At 40.2% G+C, this 17,789-nt stretch overlaps 2 protein-coding genes across 5 annotated transcripts in view; both read right to left on the bottom strand.

Moving 5' to 3' along the window:
- Positions 1 to 875: 875 nt before the first annotated feature.
- Positions 876 to 7,427, bottom strand: LOC148368457 (large ribosomal subunit protein eL31). 2 transcript variants are annotated; one of them, XM_088329740.1, is made up of 5 exons: positions 7,327 to 7,427; positions 5,450 to 5,553; positions 4,579 to 4,704; positions 1,022 to 1,134; positions 876 to 953 (listed from the first exon to the last, which is right to left on the bottom strand). In XM_088329740.1, exons 2-5 carry the CDS (start codon positions 5,551 to 5,553, stop codon positions 922 to 924), a joined length of 375 nt encoding a protein of 124 aa, XP_088185866.1. In that variant the 5' UTR covers positions 7,327 to 7,427; the 3' UTR covers positions 876 to 921. The 2 variants fall into 2 exon arrangements, with proteins under 2 accessions (XP_088185866.1, XP_088185865.1); XM_088329739.1 differs by lacking the exon at positions 7,327 to 7,427 and adding an exon at positions 7,117 to 7,284.
- A 3,755-nt stretch (positions 7,428 to 11,182) lies between these two features.
- Positions 11,183 to 17,789, bottom strand: part of zc3h13 (zinc finger CCCH-type containing 13) — a 34,031-nt gene continuing 27,424 nt past the window's right edge. For all 3 annotated transcript variants that reach the window (XM_088330462.1, XM_088330464.1, XM_088330463.1), the window contains exons 18-20: positions 17,154 to 17,354; positions 14,710 to 14,873; positions 11,183 to 11,757 (exon numbers count right to left, since the gene is read on the bottom strand). In XM_088330462.1, the coding sequence (XP_088186588.1) occupies positions 11,554 to 11,757; positions 14,710 to 14,873; positions 17,154 to 17,354 (569 nt within the window). In that variant the 3' untranslated portion in view covers positions 11,183 to 11,553. The remainder of the gene's footprint in view (positions 11,758 to 14,709; positions 14,874 to 17,153; positions 17,355 to 17,789) is intronic.

The following is a 17,789-nucleotide window of genomic DNA, read 5'->3' as shown; positions in this document are numbered from 1 at the left end:
CGGGAATTAGTTTCTCTTGTCGGTGGCTCACGAAAGGGAAGAGGACCCGTTTCTTCACGAGTGGCATTGTTTGTAAAAAGGGCTTGAATTTGGCCATGTGTACAGACTTTCCAAGGCCATTTCTCCAGCACCCCTAAACGGCAAAATCTGTTGGGAATTGTGTGTTTGAAGTGCCACATATATAGCTACAATTTAAACACGTTATTTTTGACCCCTAACCGCTTCAGTCAACTTGGTTTCTAATCTCAATCCAAGACGCACCCCTAAGTCAATTGAATGCTGTTCTTGAAACATTTAGAGAATATGGGCGCTTTTGAAAGGTGACCCGCTGAAATTTCGTCCCCAAACTGAAAAGTAATCGCTGCAACTACGACTGATACAGACTACGAATGGATCGCTGCACATTGACATTTAAGTCAAGGGTAGTCACAAACACGAATAGGGAGAAAGAGGCCAATTGCAAATGTGAAAAACATATTTGCGGCAGCCTCTACATTCGCTCCAGTCTGTGGACAGTGGGGAGCTTCCTGCTTCAATGGCTCCGCCCCCAGTGGCCTATCCAATCAGAAGGTGCTGAGTGGGAAGCGTCAGAGACGGAAGGCAGGAGAGGAAGAGAGAGGCTCTGCTCGGCTGTTGGGTTTCATAATCGGCCCGTTAAATAAACGTACCCTCCCAAAATCGGTGCCAATAATTCGCCTGTCCAATAAACAGTCGACCTGTAACTTGCTTCGTCATACAGATAAGAGAGGGAGATAATTGAAGACATTCGAGAGTTAAAGTAAAGACCTGTTCAAGGCTTCAGTTTGCAAGGATCAAGTTGATGACTTGAACAAGTTTTAAGACCCCGAAAAAAGACATCAGTGTACAAAAGAAAACAAAGGTCGTGAACTTTTTATTGATGTTTACGGGTCTCACACACGTTTAGTTCTCATCAACGTTGACGGTCTGCAGACCTGCGAACGAGAAGAGGACAATTCAGGCCAATGCTACAAACCAACGCGCCAAATGAGTCTCCTTTCACCTTTGCATGTCGTGACCGGCACATATGTGACCAGCGTGTACAGTTTGTTGGGGGAATCCTCGTCCTCGTTACGTTTTCTCGACAGGCGGACGCGTAGTCGGTAAGGAACGCTCCTGCAAAAGCAAACAACGCTTCCAGATTACCATATACCCTGGACTATAAGTCTCTCAAGAGTACTAGTCGGACCAGCCAAAAATCCATAATGAAGAAGCAAAACACAAAAGAGGGGAATATGTCTTGATCAAATCCAACACCAAAACATAGATGACATATTGAAAGAAAATTCAAAATAAGAACAGAACAAAGTAAATTAACGTTATAAGATTGACATGCCCTGTAATATCAGTTAAGGCGTAACATTGAGTTCTGTAGATAACTCTCACTAAATTGGGAGGAAGAGGACACGCCGGGTTCCTGATTCCACTTTTACGTCAGTCAAGGTTCAAATGATCATCACAGGCCCTAGAACGCTCTCTTGTGGTTTAGTGTGAAAATGATATTCAGTACCAGTAATAAAAAAATAAAACTCATTGACATAAAAACGTCATAATTTCACATACAAGTCAAAAGTATTAGTCGCACCCCTGAACCCTGAACAAACTATGAAAAAAAAACCCTCAGACTTGTATTCTGAAAAGTACAACATGTTCAATATGTACAAGAAACTCTTGCCGCTTCCTATGCGTGCTCAGGAGAAACAACTTGAAGGAGAAGCTGCTGGTGGTGGCTTTCAGTTCCACCATAGGGAGCATCCTGACGTGGGATGCAGGATGCTCTGCAGCAGACAGGAAAGCCCTACAGAGGATTATAACCACGGACCAAAAGATCACCAGCTACCCCCTGCCCACCCTAAAGGCCTCTCACTACCCCAACAGAGCTAAACACACCCTAAAAGACTTATTGCACCCCAGCAACCGTCTTTTCGAACAGTTTCTATTGGGCCAAACCAGGTTCAGATCTCAAAAGGCCCAGACCAATAGATCAAAGGATAGTTTCTTCCCCAAGGCTAATTAAGCACTAAACAACAATCTTAAAAACACAGTTTTAAATGCAACACCCTTGTTTGACGTGCAATACTTTAATACTTTTGACTCTTTCATGGCATGTTTTTTAGGAAGCAATGTTCAACAAATGAAAGAATTTTATAAAAACGGTCATAGGGCGCCCTCTGCATGACCAAAGTGGTAACTACAAGACATAACGAGATCCAATGCACTTATTTGCATTGATTTAACACCTGAGTGGCTCCTAAACCAAGCCAAACGAAATGTCAATAAGGTTATAAGGTGCCAACGCTTTTAAAAATCGATGTTATGTATTTGTTGTGGCAACCAAACAATCAATAATGCAACTTAGTGTAAAAATAACTTTAAAAATGATTATTTGACAGTAAAATGTTTTGGTAAAGAAAACTGTACATAAGAACATTTATTTCAGGATGTCAAAAAATATCCAGACATTCCTGTAAGTTAGATTTTGTATTGTGTGCACCTTTGTTCGGGTAGAGGATAGTGCTGTAGCATACCTGCCAACTTTTGAAAGTGAAAAAGCCTAGTAGCTAGGGTCCAGGGGCCGCAGGCCCTGGTCAGGTCCAGGACGATGTCCGGTGGGGGGTTCAGGGGGGTGAAGCCCCCCTGAAGTCAAAGGATTTTTAGCATTTTCAGGGCTTAAAATGCAGCTAAGAAGTAACAAATTTTACATTTTTTTCACAATCACAACCTCATGTTTACAGTCAATTTACCTAAACTGTACTGATGGAAATAATCAAAAGAAAGTTCTTTAAAGCTCAACAATGTATTTAATATAACAAAGTCATAGAAAACCCTCAGTTTTCTTTTCTTTTCAATATTTGATACAATAAGAAACAAAACATTTAATTTTTTATCATTGAAGTAATATTATTCAGTGTTGGTTCTTGGGTTGGTTTTCAGGTTAGTTTGGAAACTTGTTATTTGAGATATTCCAATATATTTGTGAGTGAATAATTATATAATTGATTTTGATCAGTTTTTATATAAATAAAATAACAACCAGGCCCAACACTGACTAATAGTTAAATTTTACATGCAATTTAACTATTGGAAGCAGTTGAAGATAAAACAAAATTTGGCAAACAATAATTAAACTAATTATCTAACTAAGAAAACATTTCACTGGCACATTTCCAAGTGTCACTGCACTGCATACAAGTGTATGTCCATTGAGGCAGTCACTTCTCATCTTAGAAATTCCCAATTTCACTTAACTGACTTCAGCACATATTTAAGCAATAAACAAACTAAAGGCTAAATCTATATATATCATGCAAACAATTTCACTGGCACATTTCTAAGTGTCACTGCTCCATTGAATCAGTCACTTCTCAAAGTGAAGCAAGGCACACCAGAGTCAATTGAACATGCGAGGCTGAAAGATTTTTATTCGCTGAAAAGCCATAAACATTCATGGGTTGATTCACTTCAGCAAAATTAATAATATCCAAATGTTCTCCATGTTATACAACTTTCTGCACTTCTCCGGTAGACTCCATGACCTCTATCCCCGCTGCCAATTAAACAATGGCGGTGCTCCAATTGAGCTAAAAAATAAACCTCGCGCATAAGCAGCCAGGACTGGCAGTGCTGATATAGCCGTTGTTTGAAATGGTACTTTGTCTCCATCTTGCGGTGGAAACCCGTAGTTTCTGTCATGGCACCGTATCACCGTAGTGGTTTAAAGAAAACCGTACTCATTACGGCAAAACCGTAGTACTTGGCAGGTATGCTGTAGTACTTTTTTCCGCCGCCATCGGCGTGTGGTGGCGCTGTGAGAGGTCACCCGGCATCCACCCCAAAGAAGAAATCCGGCTTCTACTCCCTGGTTTGTGTGTATACACACTGCACTGTATCTCTATCACGCAAAGAACTTTGACGTTTTTATTGTTTAATATCTCGTGAATCCGTTCGATACGCTTGGTGTAAAGCATAAAGAAGAGGCAAACCGTTCCTGTTGAAATGAAAGTGGAAAAAAGAAAAGTTTGATGCAGTTGAGAAAATCCCTTGATCGCTTTTTCTTTACCACGGAGGAGGAAGTCGCTCAACTCTTCCAAAAGTAAGTTAAACCTAACCTTATTTATCTTTATAGTCAAGTCGTGTTTAATAGTTTGGCCCGTAATCACAAAGAGTCTCAAAGGGCTTCACAGACCACCGAATGTCAGCGCCTAATGTTTAGCTTTGTTTTTCAGTACTATGCTTTATCATTCAGCCTACTTTCTAACGTTATAGAGCATATTCTTTTTTTAAACGTTTATTTTTCAGTTTCAAAACAATACACTTAAACATACATATTTGATACCTTGAACACACATGCCATACAAAAACTAGCGCTGTAGCAACTTACGAACAAATCTCCTTTGTAAGTAGGGCAGCTTCGTTATTCTTTTCAAGCCACATTTATCACGTACACATGTCGAAAAATATAATAGAAGTGAATCGTAATCTTAACGTAGACAGTACGCATTTTTTGAATCCAGAATTAAAAATAATAATAAAATAAAATCACCAAAAACGGATTCTTACCTGATCCCCTTGCTCCACACGGCCTTGTTAAGACGAGTGTCGATTCGGACATCAGGGGTACCCATCTCCTTCACGGCAAACTTGCGGATTTCTTTGATGGCGCGGGGAGCCCTTTTCTTAAAACCCCTGCAGAAAAGACACAACACTTCAGTCTAAAAAAATACATAGCAGCACTAACAGCAACCACCATAACGAAATTTTCTGGACTATCAAGTCGCAATTTTTTCCCATGGTTTGGCCAGGGATGCGACTTTTATGAAATCATTGACCGTTATTATATCGTTGAGTTATCGATTTTTTTTTATTACAGGTACAGTATATCAGTCGATGCGTTATTTTTTTTAAATAAACGACCAGAGGGTGCTCTAGAACTTTGTTGAGAATTTTAACCTTGCCCTGTTAAGTGGGGGACCTTTTTTGGAGAGGAAGTAGGAGAGGGCTTATTATCTGTGTAAAAGTGACACCGATGATAAATATTTATTGGATTGAGTCATTTGGAACAAAGCTGTTCAGTAAGTAATTTTTTTTAACGCTAGAATTTGTCTAAATAAGTCTGGAAATGATATGTTATTGAATGAAGTAGTTGAGCATGTCTAAGATATGCAAAGTCAGTATACCGTGCTCTCCATTTTATTTTAAATTGCCATTTAATATGACATGCATGTTTTTGATGTTGGACTTAATTAAAAAAAATCCCCCAAAAATGTGACTTATACATGTCTTATCCTCCATAGTTATGTATTTTTGGGCTGGCGCAACTAATACGCCAGAGACTTATAGTATGGAAAATACAGTACTGCATAATTTCACCTAACCATAATTGCTATGTCTTCATGCTAAGATGCCAATGACTTAATTTTGTGTTACTCACATGCCATGGATACGTTTGTGGATGTTGATGGTGTACTCCCTGGTCACCACCTCGTTGATGGCTGAACGGCCTTTTTTCTTTTCACCTTTCTTGTTTGGGGCCATCTATTGAAAATGACATACCTTATTTATAAATAAATGATGGACTTTTTAATTCAGACACACAAAAAAAAACCTCAAAGGTTGGGTGCCTGTTATACACAAGGTATTACAATAGCATATTACTGCGTTTTTGTCTGATCAATCATTGCACAAGGTATTGCTGACCACAAGCACATAACATTGGCTGCAGCGAGAATCAAACCCGGGTTGTTGCGGTGAAAGCTCCAAATCCTAACAGCTAGCCCACCATGAAAAAGTATTTGCCCCCTTCCCGAACTCTGTGTTTTTGGCGTATCCACCCCTCACAAAGGTTTCAGATCATCAAACCATTTTCAATAACACACAGATAACCCAAAGAAACACAATATGCACATTTCAATCTATTAAGGCACAAAAAAATAATCAAAACCTAGCACTATGTATAAGAGTAATTGCCTCCTGAACCTAATAGCAAGTTGGGCGACCTTTGGCAGGAATAACAACAATCAGACACGATAGTTAGTAATGAGTCTTTCACAAGACTGTAAGGGTTTTGGGCCAAGTCTTATTTGCAAAAGTGTTTCCAATCTGCCATATTGGAGGGTTTTCTCACATAAACTGCCCATTTAAGGTCACCCCACAGCATCTCAAATGGACTTAAATCCGGACTTGGCCACTCCAGAACCTTCACTTTGTTTTGTTTTTTAAGCCACTCAGAGGGGGACTTGCTGCTGTGCTTTGCATCGGTGTCAGCCTGCATGGTCCAAAATTCTTTTAGTTTAACTGATGGCCGGACATTCTCTTCTGGAAAACACCAAAACTATTTATTCTGTTAACCACAGCAAGTTGTCCTGGTCTTGAGGCAGCAGAGAAGTCTCAGTTAAGGTCAGTGTTCATGACTCCAAAATAAAAGAAACTTGCAGAAAATTACTTCATAGGAGCATTTGACAAAAAAGAACATGATGGTGACAGTAAAGCATGGTGGTGGCAAGGTGATGGTCTGGGGCTGCTTTGCTGCGTCAAAACAACTTGCTGTGGTTGACATAACTATGAATTCTGCTATCTACCAGGAGATAGGAAGAGAGAGGAAAAATTCACAACTAGTTATGATAAATGTTTGACTTATGTTATAGTCGTCAAAGGTAGCCCAACTCGCTATTGGGTGGGTACAGGGGGCAAAAACCTTTTCCACAAAGTCAAGTCAATTTGTATAGCCCTTAATCAGAAAGAGTCTCAAAGGGCCAGACAACTTTTGATTTTTTTTTGTGCCTTAATGGAAAACATTTCAAAACAGCATTTTGTATTTCCCTGGTTTGTCTCCATGTTATAAGAAAATTATTCTAATGATGTAAAACCATTGACAGGGATCAGAATGGAGATTTTCATTTTCAGCTGAAATAGCCAGCGTCCAGGAATAAACCGTACTCATTTTTAAAATTGACACGACGTTTGTATAGAATGTTCATTTACAACATGCGGAAATGGATTTAAAATGCCAAAGACGGTAGAGAAGCAGTTAGGTGCAGTATAATCGTTTCGGAAGCGAAATAATAAACATAAAAATGAATTGACGGAGGCAGCCATTACCAAAAGCAGCGCACACTAGTAGAATATGTATCACAAGTTCGTTAATTTAAATGCTCTTTTAACAACTAATAATGCGCAACTAAACCCCTCTTCGTGTAGCGACGCAACATTTCTGAACGCATTTATAACCCAGGTAGCTAGTTTGTAGCGTTTAAAACGCAGGATTGCATTAGATTGATCGAGTATAATTCAACGAAAAATCAGACTCACATTATCTGCCTGCTGAGGCGGAAGTCGAAAGGACGAAGACGGGTCAAGGAATTGTGGGTAAAGGAAACAGTTCCGTACTTGAAAGATGTTCGTAAAGAAACAAGTACGCGAAGAAGAAATGGCCGCTTAATCCAAATAAATAAGCAAACGTCATCTTTCTATTTGATTTTTCATTTATTTTATTTAGATACTATTTATCCATCTATTCCCTTAATATTTTATCCTCACAAGCGTCGAAGCGTTTCCTTCTTTTACAATTTATAGTATTAGATAAAAATTACAATAAAAAATAATTATGGGAAACCCGGCCCGCGGGCCGTGTGCGGCCCATCTGGCTTCTTCATTCAGTCGACCTAACAAAAATGGTCAAAATAAAATATATTGACAATATAATAGCAAAAAGCAAATACAGTAAAACTAATAAAACCATGATTTTTGTTGCCAAGGTTGGCCCCGTTGTCCCTCTGTGTGTTTGCAACAAAAATACTAATACAGAAATACTACAATAGCACAAAATGACTACAAACATAAATATTAAATTTTGTGCTTGGAAACAGGGACCCAATATATTGTTTTGCCTTCATTCTGATAATAATATAGTATTGTTTTTCTTACTACAAGAACAGTACGACAGTAGTAGCATGATACAAAAATACTTTTTCAGATATATTACAGCAGAAATACTAAAGAAATACTAGTATGGAAATACTTCAATAATACATATCTACAAAAGAGCACTACAGTAATACTACATTATAAAAAAAATCAAATATCTTGAGGGGTCAGAACAAGAAATCATGGCCAGGATAGCTGAAAACCACAGCCGCACATGGCAGACTTATACCCATCTTGAGTGACAAGAACATAACAACGAAATCAAAGATCAGACTCATGCAAGCGTTGGTTGGTTCCATCTTCCTTTACGCTTGTGAGATGTGGACTCTCACAGAAAAAATGGAAAGGAAAATCCAAATCATGGAGATTTGGTGCTGCAGGAAACTTCTAGGCATCAGCTACTTAGCCCACATACAAACGAAACGGTGCGCAAACCCATCAGAGGGCTCATTGGACCCTATCAAGAACTCTGGACAAGTCATAAGATCATCAAGACTGACCAAGATCATTCTCTAGGACACCGTCCAAAGGGACAGAAGAAGAACTGGGCCCACAACATCAAGGAATGGACTGGTTCCAAATTCGCCACGATCCAATAACAGGCCAGTAACAGTTAGCAGCGGAGAAACCTGTCCGAGATGCCTCCTCATTGGTGCCCCGACGATCCAACAAAGAAAAATCATTTTTAAACTACCATAAGATCCACAGCCCAGTACCAGTCCATGGCTCAATGGTTGGGTTACATCACGGTTAACGAATCCCAATGAGTACGCAACTCTGGCCAGCTTTCTCCACTGTTGACGGTTCCTGGCCTGTTTTTGGGTCGTGGCAAAGTTGGCACCAGGCTATTCCTTGATGTTGTGGGCCGAGTTCTTCATCTGCCTCCTTGGAGTGTGCCCTGAAGAATGATCTTGGCTAGTCTGATGATCTTGTGACGTGACCATACCACTGAAGTTTCCATCTGCACACAGTAGACCACAGTTCTTGGTAGGGTCCAATATGCCCTCTGATGGTATTGCGCACCGTTTCGTTTGTCACATGGGCTAAGTACCTGATCCCTAGAAGTTTCCCTGTAGCATCGCATCTCCAGGGCTTGGATTTTCTTTTCCAGTTTTGCTGTGAGAGACAATGTCTCGCAAGTGTTTATTGTACATTGACAACATATAACACTGTACACAATATTTAGAAACTCACACATCTGAAGACAGGAACTCGATCCTAAATGATCATGTTTAGGAATCAATATCCAAAATGGCAGCAGTAGCGATGGAGGTAGAGCGCTCGTCTTGGAACCGAGAGGTCGCAGGTTTGAGACAGGCAGGACACTTACACGGCCGACACCGCTATCAGTGTGTGTGAATGGGTAAAGTGTGAAGTACATTGTAAAGTGCTTTGGGAGGTCTTCAGTAACTGGTTGAAAGCACTATAGACAGGAAGTGGATGAAGGGATGATGATGAGGCAACCTTTGCCCAGAATTACACAGTGGTCGCCTGCTCAAAATCAGTGATAACTGGTTTACGGGTATTATATCCTAAACTCTGCATTTTGCATTTTCCAGAAGAAAAAGTAGCTTGAAAATGAACACTGGACACAAAGCTTAATTTTATACAATTAAGGTACAAAATTAGGATTTGCAAATAATGTTGTGGATTAACTGTAAGTCAGCAGCCTGGTGTGCAGACATCTGGCAGGATGTTATGAGTCATGAGATAATGTTGATACAAGAAGTTACAAGTTGCGAGTCGGGGCCGGAAAAACATCACGATTCAGAGAAAAACATCACGAGGTCTTTTCGAGCACAGTATAAAGCTCAGTGTCTGCTGAACGAATGCAATAAAGTACGTTCCCTTTCCGCCATATTTCTGTCTCTGCGTATAGTTTGGGGCGACGCCCGACGTCCTCACCAAAAATAATCGCATATAAAGGTAGGGTAGTTTGAGGTGTCCTTAAAAAGTTGTGTATGAATGGGTGTGAAGCACATTGTAAAGCGCTTTGGGAGGTCTTCATCGACTTGAAATTAAATATTTTCTCTAATAAGCATTGTGTTAACAATGCTGAAGTGAGTTCAAAGAGCCTTTGTATACTTTTTTTCCACTGCGCCTATCTGCTTTTATATTACCCTTACCCTCTGTGTGCCTCCAAGCGCATTCTGCTGGGAAAGAGGGGGTGAGATGAGGGGAGGAGACTAATTTCACGAGGGTGCTCGGGGTTTTATTTCATTCCGGGATGAAAATGGTGGAAGTAAGAAAAGGACTGTCAGGTCAGTTTTTTTAATGGTACCAGATTCTTACAATGAGATTCTCATGGGTCCATTTGAATCTAACTGATGTGTTGGGAGTCATTAGGTGACCAAACCCCCCCATTCCAACCCCTAATGCCGAGCGGCAAGCAGGGAGGCAATGAGTACCAATGTTGCAAGTCTTAGGTATGACCCGGCTGAGGCTCGAACCAGCAACCTCCAAGACTTAGGGAGGGCGCCCTACCTGCAAGGCCACCGAGCTGGTATTGTTTCAAATACAGTCCAAATGCCAACCCAAACCCCAACTAAGATGAAAAAGGAAAAGTTTATTATTGCACAGTTGCAATTATGATTTTAGCCAGAAGATGGCGTCAGCAAGTAGACTATAATGAAGATATGAAGGCACTTTTAAAGGTGGGGGTGTAGTTTGAGGTGTCCTTAAAAAGTTTCAAATTCAATATTTTCTCTAATAAGTATGTGTTAACAATGCTCAACTGAGTTCAAAGAGCCTTCATATACTTTTTTCCGCTACACCTATCTGCTTTTATCATCGGTGTTCCGGCCACTAAGCCTATTGCGCAAGAGGGGGGAAGGGGGTGTATTCATATCACCTGTGTGCTGGCGGTTTACTTTTATTCCAGGATAAAAAAAAAAAAAAAAAGTTCATTCAAGTGTGTCTAAGAATTGCGCATACTCGCACGTGCAACAAAATAAGCAGCAATGAGGATTTTAGCCAGAAGATGACGTCAGCAAGAAGTTACGAACATCACTTTTAAAGGTGGGGTGTGTAGAGGTGTACTCAGAAAGATTAAAATAAAGAATTTCTCTATAAAAGAATGTGTTAATACCCAATTGAGTTCAAAGAGTCTTTATACAATTCTTTTAACACCATGCCTATCTGCTTTAATCTTTTATTCCCGGCGTTTTGGCCACAAAGTGCATTACGCTAAAGGGAAGGAGGCAGAGGGGTTGGAGGGAACAGAGTGATTTCACACGCCTGCTTGTGGTTTTCTTTTATTCTACGATGAAAATGGTGAAAGTAGGAAAAGGACCATTTCCAATACATTCTAAATTCCAACCCAAACCCCCAATAGGATGACAAAGTAAGAGTTTATTCGAGGGAATCTAAGAATTTCACGTACAAACGGAGCTGCAATGATGATTTCAGTCAGAAGATGGCGTCAGCAAGTACAATATGTTGAAGATCCGGATACTACTTTTAATAAAAAATGGACAAAAATACTCAGATTTTTTCGTGTTAACATATCTTCAAACATTTTAATGACGCTGCTATCCACGGAACATGCGTTTGACACAAAAATGACGTTTCCCGATCTCTCTGATGTCTTTCTGATGAGAAGCCGTGTGCATCTCATGCTACACAAAGCTCAGGCTGTCCCACTGCCATCTTGTCGATGCCGCCTTCGGGGGTTTCTTCAGGAGCTGGATCCGACCCGCCTTCGGATTTTTCTGGGACGCAAGCTTGACCGCTCACGGTTCTCCGAAAGAGGCGCATGCTCATTTGCAGCAGCTCGCTGTCCACCACCGGATTCATGGGATATTGTTTGGTGAAGCCCTAAAATTAAAGGTGGATTATTAGGAGCCTGTCACTTTCTAGACATCTTGGACACTTAGGGCACGACGGTGGGGACTTTAAAGCCCGGCCCCGCAGGGATGGAAAAAGTACTGTATTGTACAGTGGAACCTCGGTTCTCGACCATAATCCGTTCCAGAACCCTGTTTGATCACCGAAATCATTTTTCCCATTAAAAATAATGTAAATCGTTTTAATCCGTTCCAACACCCTGAATGTTTACCTTGAATGTTTAACGTAAACATGAAGCTAACCCAGGCTAATCGTACGTTCGCGTTATCGTAATCTTCCGTACGAAAGATTACGCTAACATGAACGTGTAAAAATAAAAAAATCAGGTCGTTTACAAGTCATTTAGCACCCGGGTGAGCGGTTCATTGGAAAGGGGGCTGCGTTCCAACACCTTGAATGTTGGGCTCCGTTCCAACACGCTGCATGTTTACCTTGAATGTTTAACGTAAACATGAGGCTAACCCAGGCTAATCGTACGTTCGCGTTATCGCAATCTTCCGTACGAAAGATTACGCTAACATGAACGTGTAAAAAAAAAAAAAAAAAAAAAAAAAGTAAAGAAAAAAATTATGAATAGGGTTTCTTACCTGATCATAGATTTAGCCATGCTGTATTCCCTAGCAAGATCAGACACTCGCACACCTCCTTCATATTTTGCTATTATTTCTTTCTTAAATGCAATAGTTGTACGCACTACTTTTCTTTTTTCACCTGTAGCAACTTTGCCGCTTGCACTGACTTTCTTTGGAGGCATAATAAGGGGCTAAAACACTTCGTACACCTATATTAAAAGCCAAAGCAAAACGAAGCACGTGCGCACGCGATAACAGTTGGTCCCGAAAAGAGCGATCTACAGCATCGCAACCTAGCGTACGCACTCAGGCATTACCAGGGTTCGAACTCCGATTTTTTGACCGAACAGCGAAGCAAGAATTTCTCGAAATTTTTGGTCAGACTCCGATTTGTTCGAACTGAGAGGCGTTCGAAAACCGAGGTTCCACTGTATTGTATTTATTTTATACAGCCAGTATAAACCATAAACATGATATATACAAGGAATCATTTGAAACGCGAACACTCAATAATGATAAAATAATAGATTTTAAAGAATAAAAAGAATAGAGAAAGAAAGAAAAAAGATATTGCATTTTATAAATTGTAACACTAATGAGATCATATTGTTTATTTATATTTTATTGTTTTGCATTTTCAGGGATTATCTGTTGTTGTTTGACTTTAAATTTGTTCAGTGGGTAAAATGCTAAAATTGTTTTGTATTTTACAATTTTTTTGGGTAGATCTGTGAATATTTTAATTTACATTTTTTTTTTCAGGGATCCACTGCAAAAGATACAGTGGCTTGCGAAAATATTTGCCCCCCCTGAACTTTGTGACCTTTTGCCACATTTCAGACTTCAAACATCAAGATATAAAACTCCTTTCTTGTGAAGCATCAACAATAAGTGGGACACAATCATGAATTGGAACACACTTTATTGGATATGTGAAACTTTTTTAACAAATAAAAAACGAAAAAGTAAGTGTGCAAAATTATTCAGCCCCTTTAGACTCCGTCCAGAAGTTCAGTGAGGATATTGGAATGTTGATCTAAATGACTAACGATGATAAATGGAATCCACCTGTGTGTAATCAAGTCTTTGTATAAATCCACCTGCACTGTGATAGTCTCAGAGGTCTGTTTAAAGCGCAGAGAGCCTTACGAAGAATGAGGAACACACAGGGCAGGTCCGAGATACTGTTGTGGAGAAGGTGCTCTGGTCAGATGAGACCAAAATCAAACTTTTTGGCAGCAATGCGAAACGTTATGTTTGGATTAAAAGCAGCACAGCTCGTCAACTTCAACACACTATCCCTACTGTCAAACATGGTGGTGGCAGCATCATGCTTTTCTTCAGCAGGGACAGGGATAATGGTTAAAGTTGATGGAGTCCGCAAAAGACCTGAGACTGGGACGGAGATTCGTCTTTCAACAAGACAATGATCCAAAACATAAAGCAAAAGCTACAATGGAATGGTTCACCAAAAACATATCAAGGTGTTAGGATGAACAAGTCAAAGTCCAGACCTCAATCCAATTGAGAATCTATGGAAAGAACTGAAAACTGCTGTTCACAAACACTTTCCATCCAACCTCACTGAGCTCCAGCTGTTTTGCAAGGAGAAATGAGCAAAAATATCCGTTTCTCCATGTGCAAAACTGATAGAGACAAACCCTGAGCGACTTGCAGCTGTAATCGCAGCAAAAGGTGGCGCTACAGAGTATTAACTCCGTGGGGCTGAATCATTTTACACACCCACTTTTTCGTTTTTTATTTGTCGAAAAAGTTTAAAATATCCAATCAAGTGTGTTCCACTTTATGATTGTATCCCACTTATTGTTGATGCTTCACAAAAAAATAGTTTTATATCTTGATGTCTGAAATGTGGCAAAAGGTCACAAAGTTCAAGGGGGACAAATAGTTTCGCAAGTCACTGTATGAAATTAAGAAATTTGGTAAGCAATGTTTTATCATTATTGATAATATATATTTTAAAACAAAAAAATCTGGGGAGCCGTTTGGGGGCCACGCCAAATAGCTGGTGTCTAAACAGAGCTGTCTTTTTGGGTGCAACCAGTAGAGGGCGGTGACGCTTCACATGACAATGCCATAATGACAAGCCATCAGAGCAGAAGTGTCACAGTCATTTTCACACCATTTTTTAAGACTTGTTTTCATTTATTAGAGTCAGACTGCCCAAAAACATGACTTCAAAACTACTCACAGAACGGATTAAATTCGTGAGTAGAGGTACTGTATAGTATACTGTATATAGATTTTGTTTAAAAAACACTTACCATTTCCTCACATTTTGCATGTTTAAAGATTTTGGGAATACTTTAAAAGACAGCAGTAGATTTACCTTGTCATTTTTCAAAAGCTGCCTGCGGATGCTGAAGTCCCTGCGAGCACATAGAGCCTTGCAGCAGGGCCCCAGGTTGCGGAGTAAACCGGCTCTCTCCACTCGTCTATTCAGGGCTGCCATGTTCAAGGCCCCGAGGTCGTGTTCAAACAGTTTGTCGGCATCTGGAAAGGATGTATTGAATTGGACTTGTTTCTTTGGAATTGCCAAGTTTTGCAAACATCACATGTGAAAACAATTGTTTTTGCGGTAAATGGGGACCAGAAACCTTCACGCCAGCGCCTGACGCCACCCTGATGTTTAAAGTTCTGTTGGTAGTATACCAAATCATGCATGGACTTGCTCCCTCATATATTTCAGATTCAATTTTGCCCTATGTTCCGGTCCGGAGCCTTCGCTCTGAAAATGCTGGTCTACTAGTGATCCCAAGAGCCAAGAAGAAATCTGCATGTGCTCTGCCCCCTGAGATTTGATCTGCAACCTCAGTGGAACTGTTTAAATCTAGGCTTAAAACACACTTCTATTCCATAGTTTACGAATGACTTAGATTTCACATTGATAATATCTGTGTAGTATTTGTTATTGAAACATCCATTGCAGCCTGCTCATTCTGAAAGAGGGATGACCTCATGTGCGGTCCGGTCCCTTCTCAAGGTTTCTTCATTTTCCTCATGTTGAGGTTTTTGAGTTTTTCCTTGCCCTCATGTAGGTTTTAGATCAGGGGATGCTGTCATAATAGTCTGTAGTCTGTGCAGCCCTTTGAGACTCCTTGTGATTAACAGATAAACATGACTTGACTTGAAAAACACAAAAAGGATGGGCAAAAACGAAAAGGAAAATAACGGGTTTTGGTGACTTCGACGTGTTGTTGGCCTAGAGAGGTATGGATGACACCAGACTGTACTTGCCCACGGCACACCACAGGAAATGGTGCCTCTACCACCCCAGTCGTTAAGGGATCCAACCAACCAACTGTATGCTTTGTAGCCCTGGTTTTCGGTCCTTTTTTTTGCAACATCTAGTGGTAAAAAATGTTTATGCACTGTTCCTTTTAAGTTTCTGGTTATGATTAAATAAATGCCTTGTAGCTGCTCCATTGGACAATTGCTCCCTTTATTGTACAAAATAGCTTTTAATAGACTTGAAAGTGAATGGTGACAATAAAATATAAGAACAAGGAAATAGAAGAAGCTGATGATATAACAGTCAAGACACAATGTCATAGTCAACCAACTAAAATAAAAATACAATTGAATTAAACTCTCGACATGCATAGTTTTTTTTTCAGTCAATTGACTTTGGGAAGAATAGATTCAATGTTTCACAGACACTACATATTTATGAGTTAAAACTACTGAACTGTTGATAGATAGATAGATAGATAGATACTTTATTCATCCCCGAAGGGAAATTCACATTTCCAGCAGCATCCCTGAGCTGAGAACAATACAATAATAAAGCAAAAAGAATACAATATACAAATACCCAATGTGACGTGCAAATGCCCACTGTAGCGTGTTATATAGAATATCTAAATAGTGCTACACAGAATACATATTGCAATAAAATTCGGTAATATGCAATGTAGGTGGTGTGGTTTAATGTGGGCTTTTACTCTGCCGGGTAGAGTTAAAGAGCCTCATGGCATGAGGAAGAAAAGATCTCTTCAGTCTGTCCGTAGTACAAGACAGTGACAGCAGTCTGTTGACTGTGTTAGCATTTTAATAATAGGCAAAATCTGGTAAGCAGCTAAATAAAAATGACTTGACTCCGCGACAACAGCAGGTTAGGGACCAACTGAACAGAGCTCCAGCATAACGCTTTAAAACAGCAATCTGAATTTTCCAAACAACACATTGCATTTATCGGTCAAAGAGCGATATAGTCGGAGAAACTGAAAAATTATCTGACGACACAATGTTTTATACTTTTGTTGGTTTACTAATAAAGTCACTCAAGCGGCACAGTAGCAGACAGGAAGAGGCAGCAGAGGGTGACTAATACTGAACAAAACATCATATGGGCCATATATGGGATAGCTTTGAATCTCATGACACTGTGTGATGAAAATAAAGGGATTCTATTCTATTATACAATTATTATCTCTATCATGCAGGGAAAAATAAGACATTTAGAAGTTAAATTTAAGACTAGCAAACAAAATTCGAGACCTTTTCCAAGCTATAATGTGCGTTTGTCAAATTTTAGACTTTTTAAGATCTTGGGGGAACGCTGTTCTTGAGGAAAACCTGATTTGGCCCAACAGACAGACCCTAGCTCTGGTGGCCCCAGAGAAAAATGAGTTTGGAACCCCTTATTTAGGAGTCATGACTCTTCAATGTTTGGGTACCAAAAATACTCTTTTGCAACTGGGAAACAACACACAAAACCTTGGACCACAGTGCCTCACCGTCTACCAGAAAAAGTTAAATGCAAACTCTCACCTTTGGGGTCGTCGAGCTCTGCTTTGCAAACTTCTCGGACCTTCTCCAGGAGAGCGGGCCCAGCGAGTCGCTTGGAAACGCCCGCCCTAAGGAGAACGGCCCCTGGCGTGAAGCGCAGGAGAGCCGCCCCAGCCGCTCGGGGCTCCGGTTTCTGCTTGGGCATAAGACTCGACCAGTCCACATCAATGACATCCAGGGGGCCTGGAAACACAAGATAAATTGTCCTAAATGTAATGCGTTTGTGACCATGAATACTCTCAAGTGTTTAAAAAGTAATCCCTCGCTGTAACGCGGTTTCAAAACTTTGCAGATTTTCATTGTGCATTGTGTTCTGCAGCAGACAAAACACAGCAAATGCTATCGCGGGGGCAGAGAGCTGAATGTTTGTGTTGGATGTTGGCCCCTAGACCCCGCTAGACAGTCCACCTACCTGGGTCTCAGGAAATTCTATGGGAAACACTGATAGTGGTTATTCTCTTACAGTTGTATATATAATGTTAACTGATATGGAAAAAATTAATAAATGTTTCTACTTCGCCAGTTTTGACTATTGCAGGACTTTTTTGAAACACACCAGTGTCTGAAAACTCATGCCAAAACGTTAGCGGACAGCAGGACAGACAACTCTGAAAAGTT

This window comes from Urocampus carinirostris, chromosome 3 (genome assembly GCF_059441175.1).
Source record: "Urocampus carinirostris isolate Australia breed hairy pipefish chromosome 3, RoL_Ucar_1.0, whole genome shotgun sequence".
Lineage (NCBI taxonomy): Eukaryota > Metazoa > Chordata > Actinopteri > Syngnathiformes > Syngnathidae > Urocampus > Urocampus carinirostris.
The sequence above is the reverse complement of the archived record's forward strand: the minus strand, read 5'-3'. Positions and strand labels throughout refer to the sequence as shown.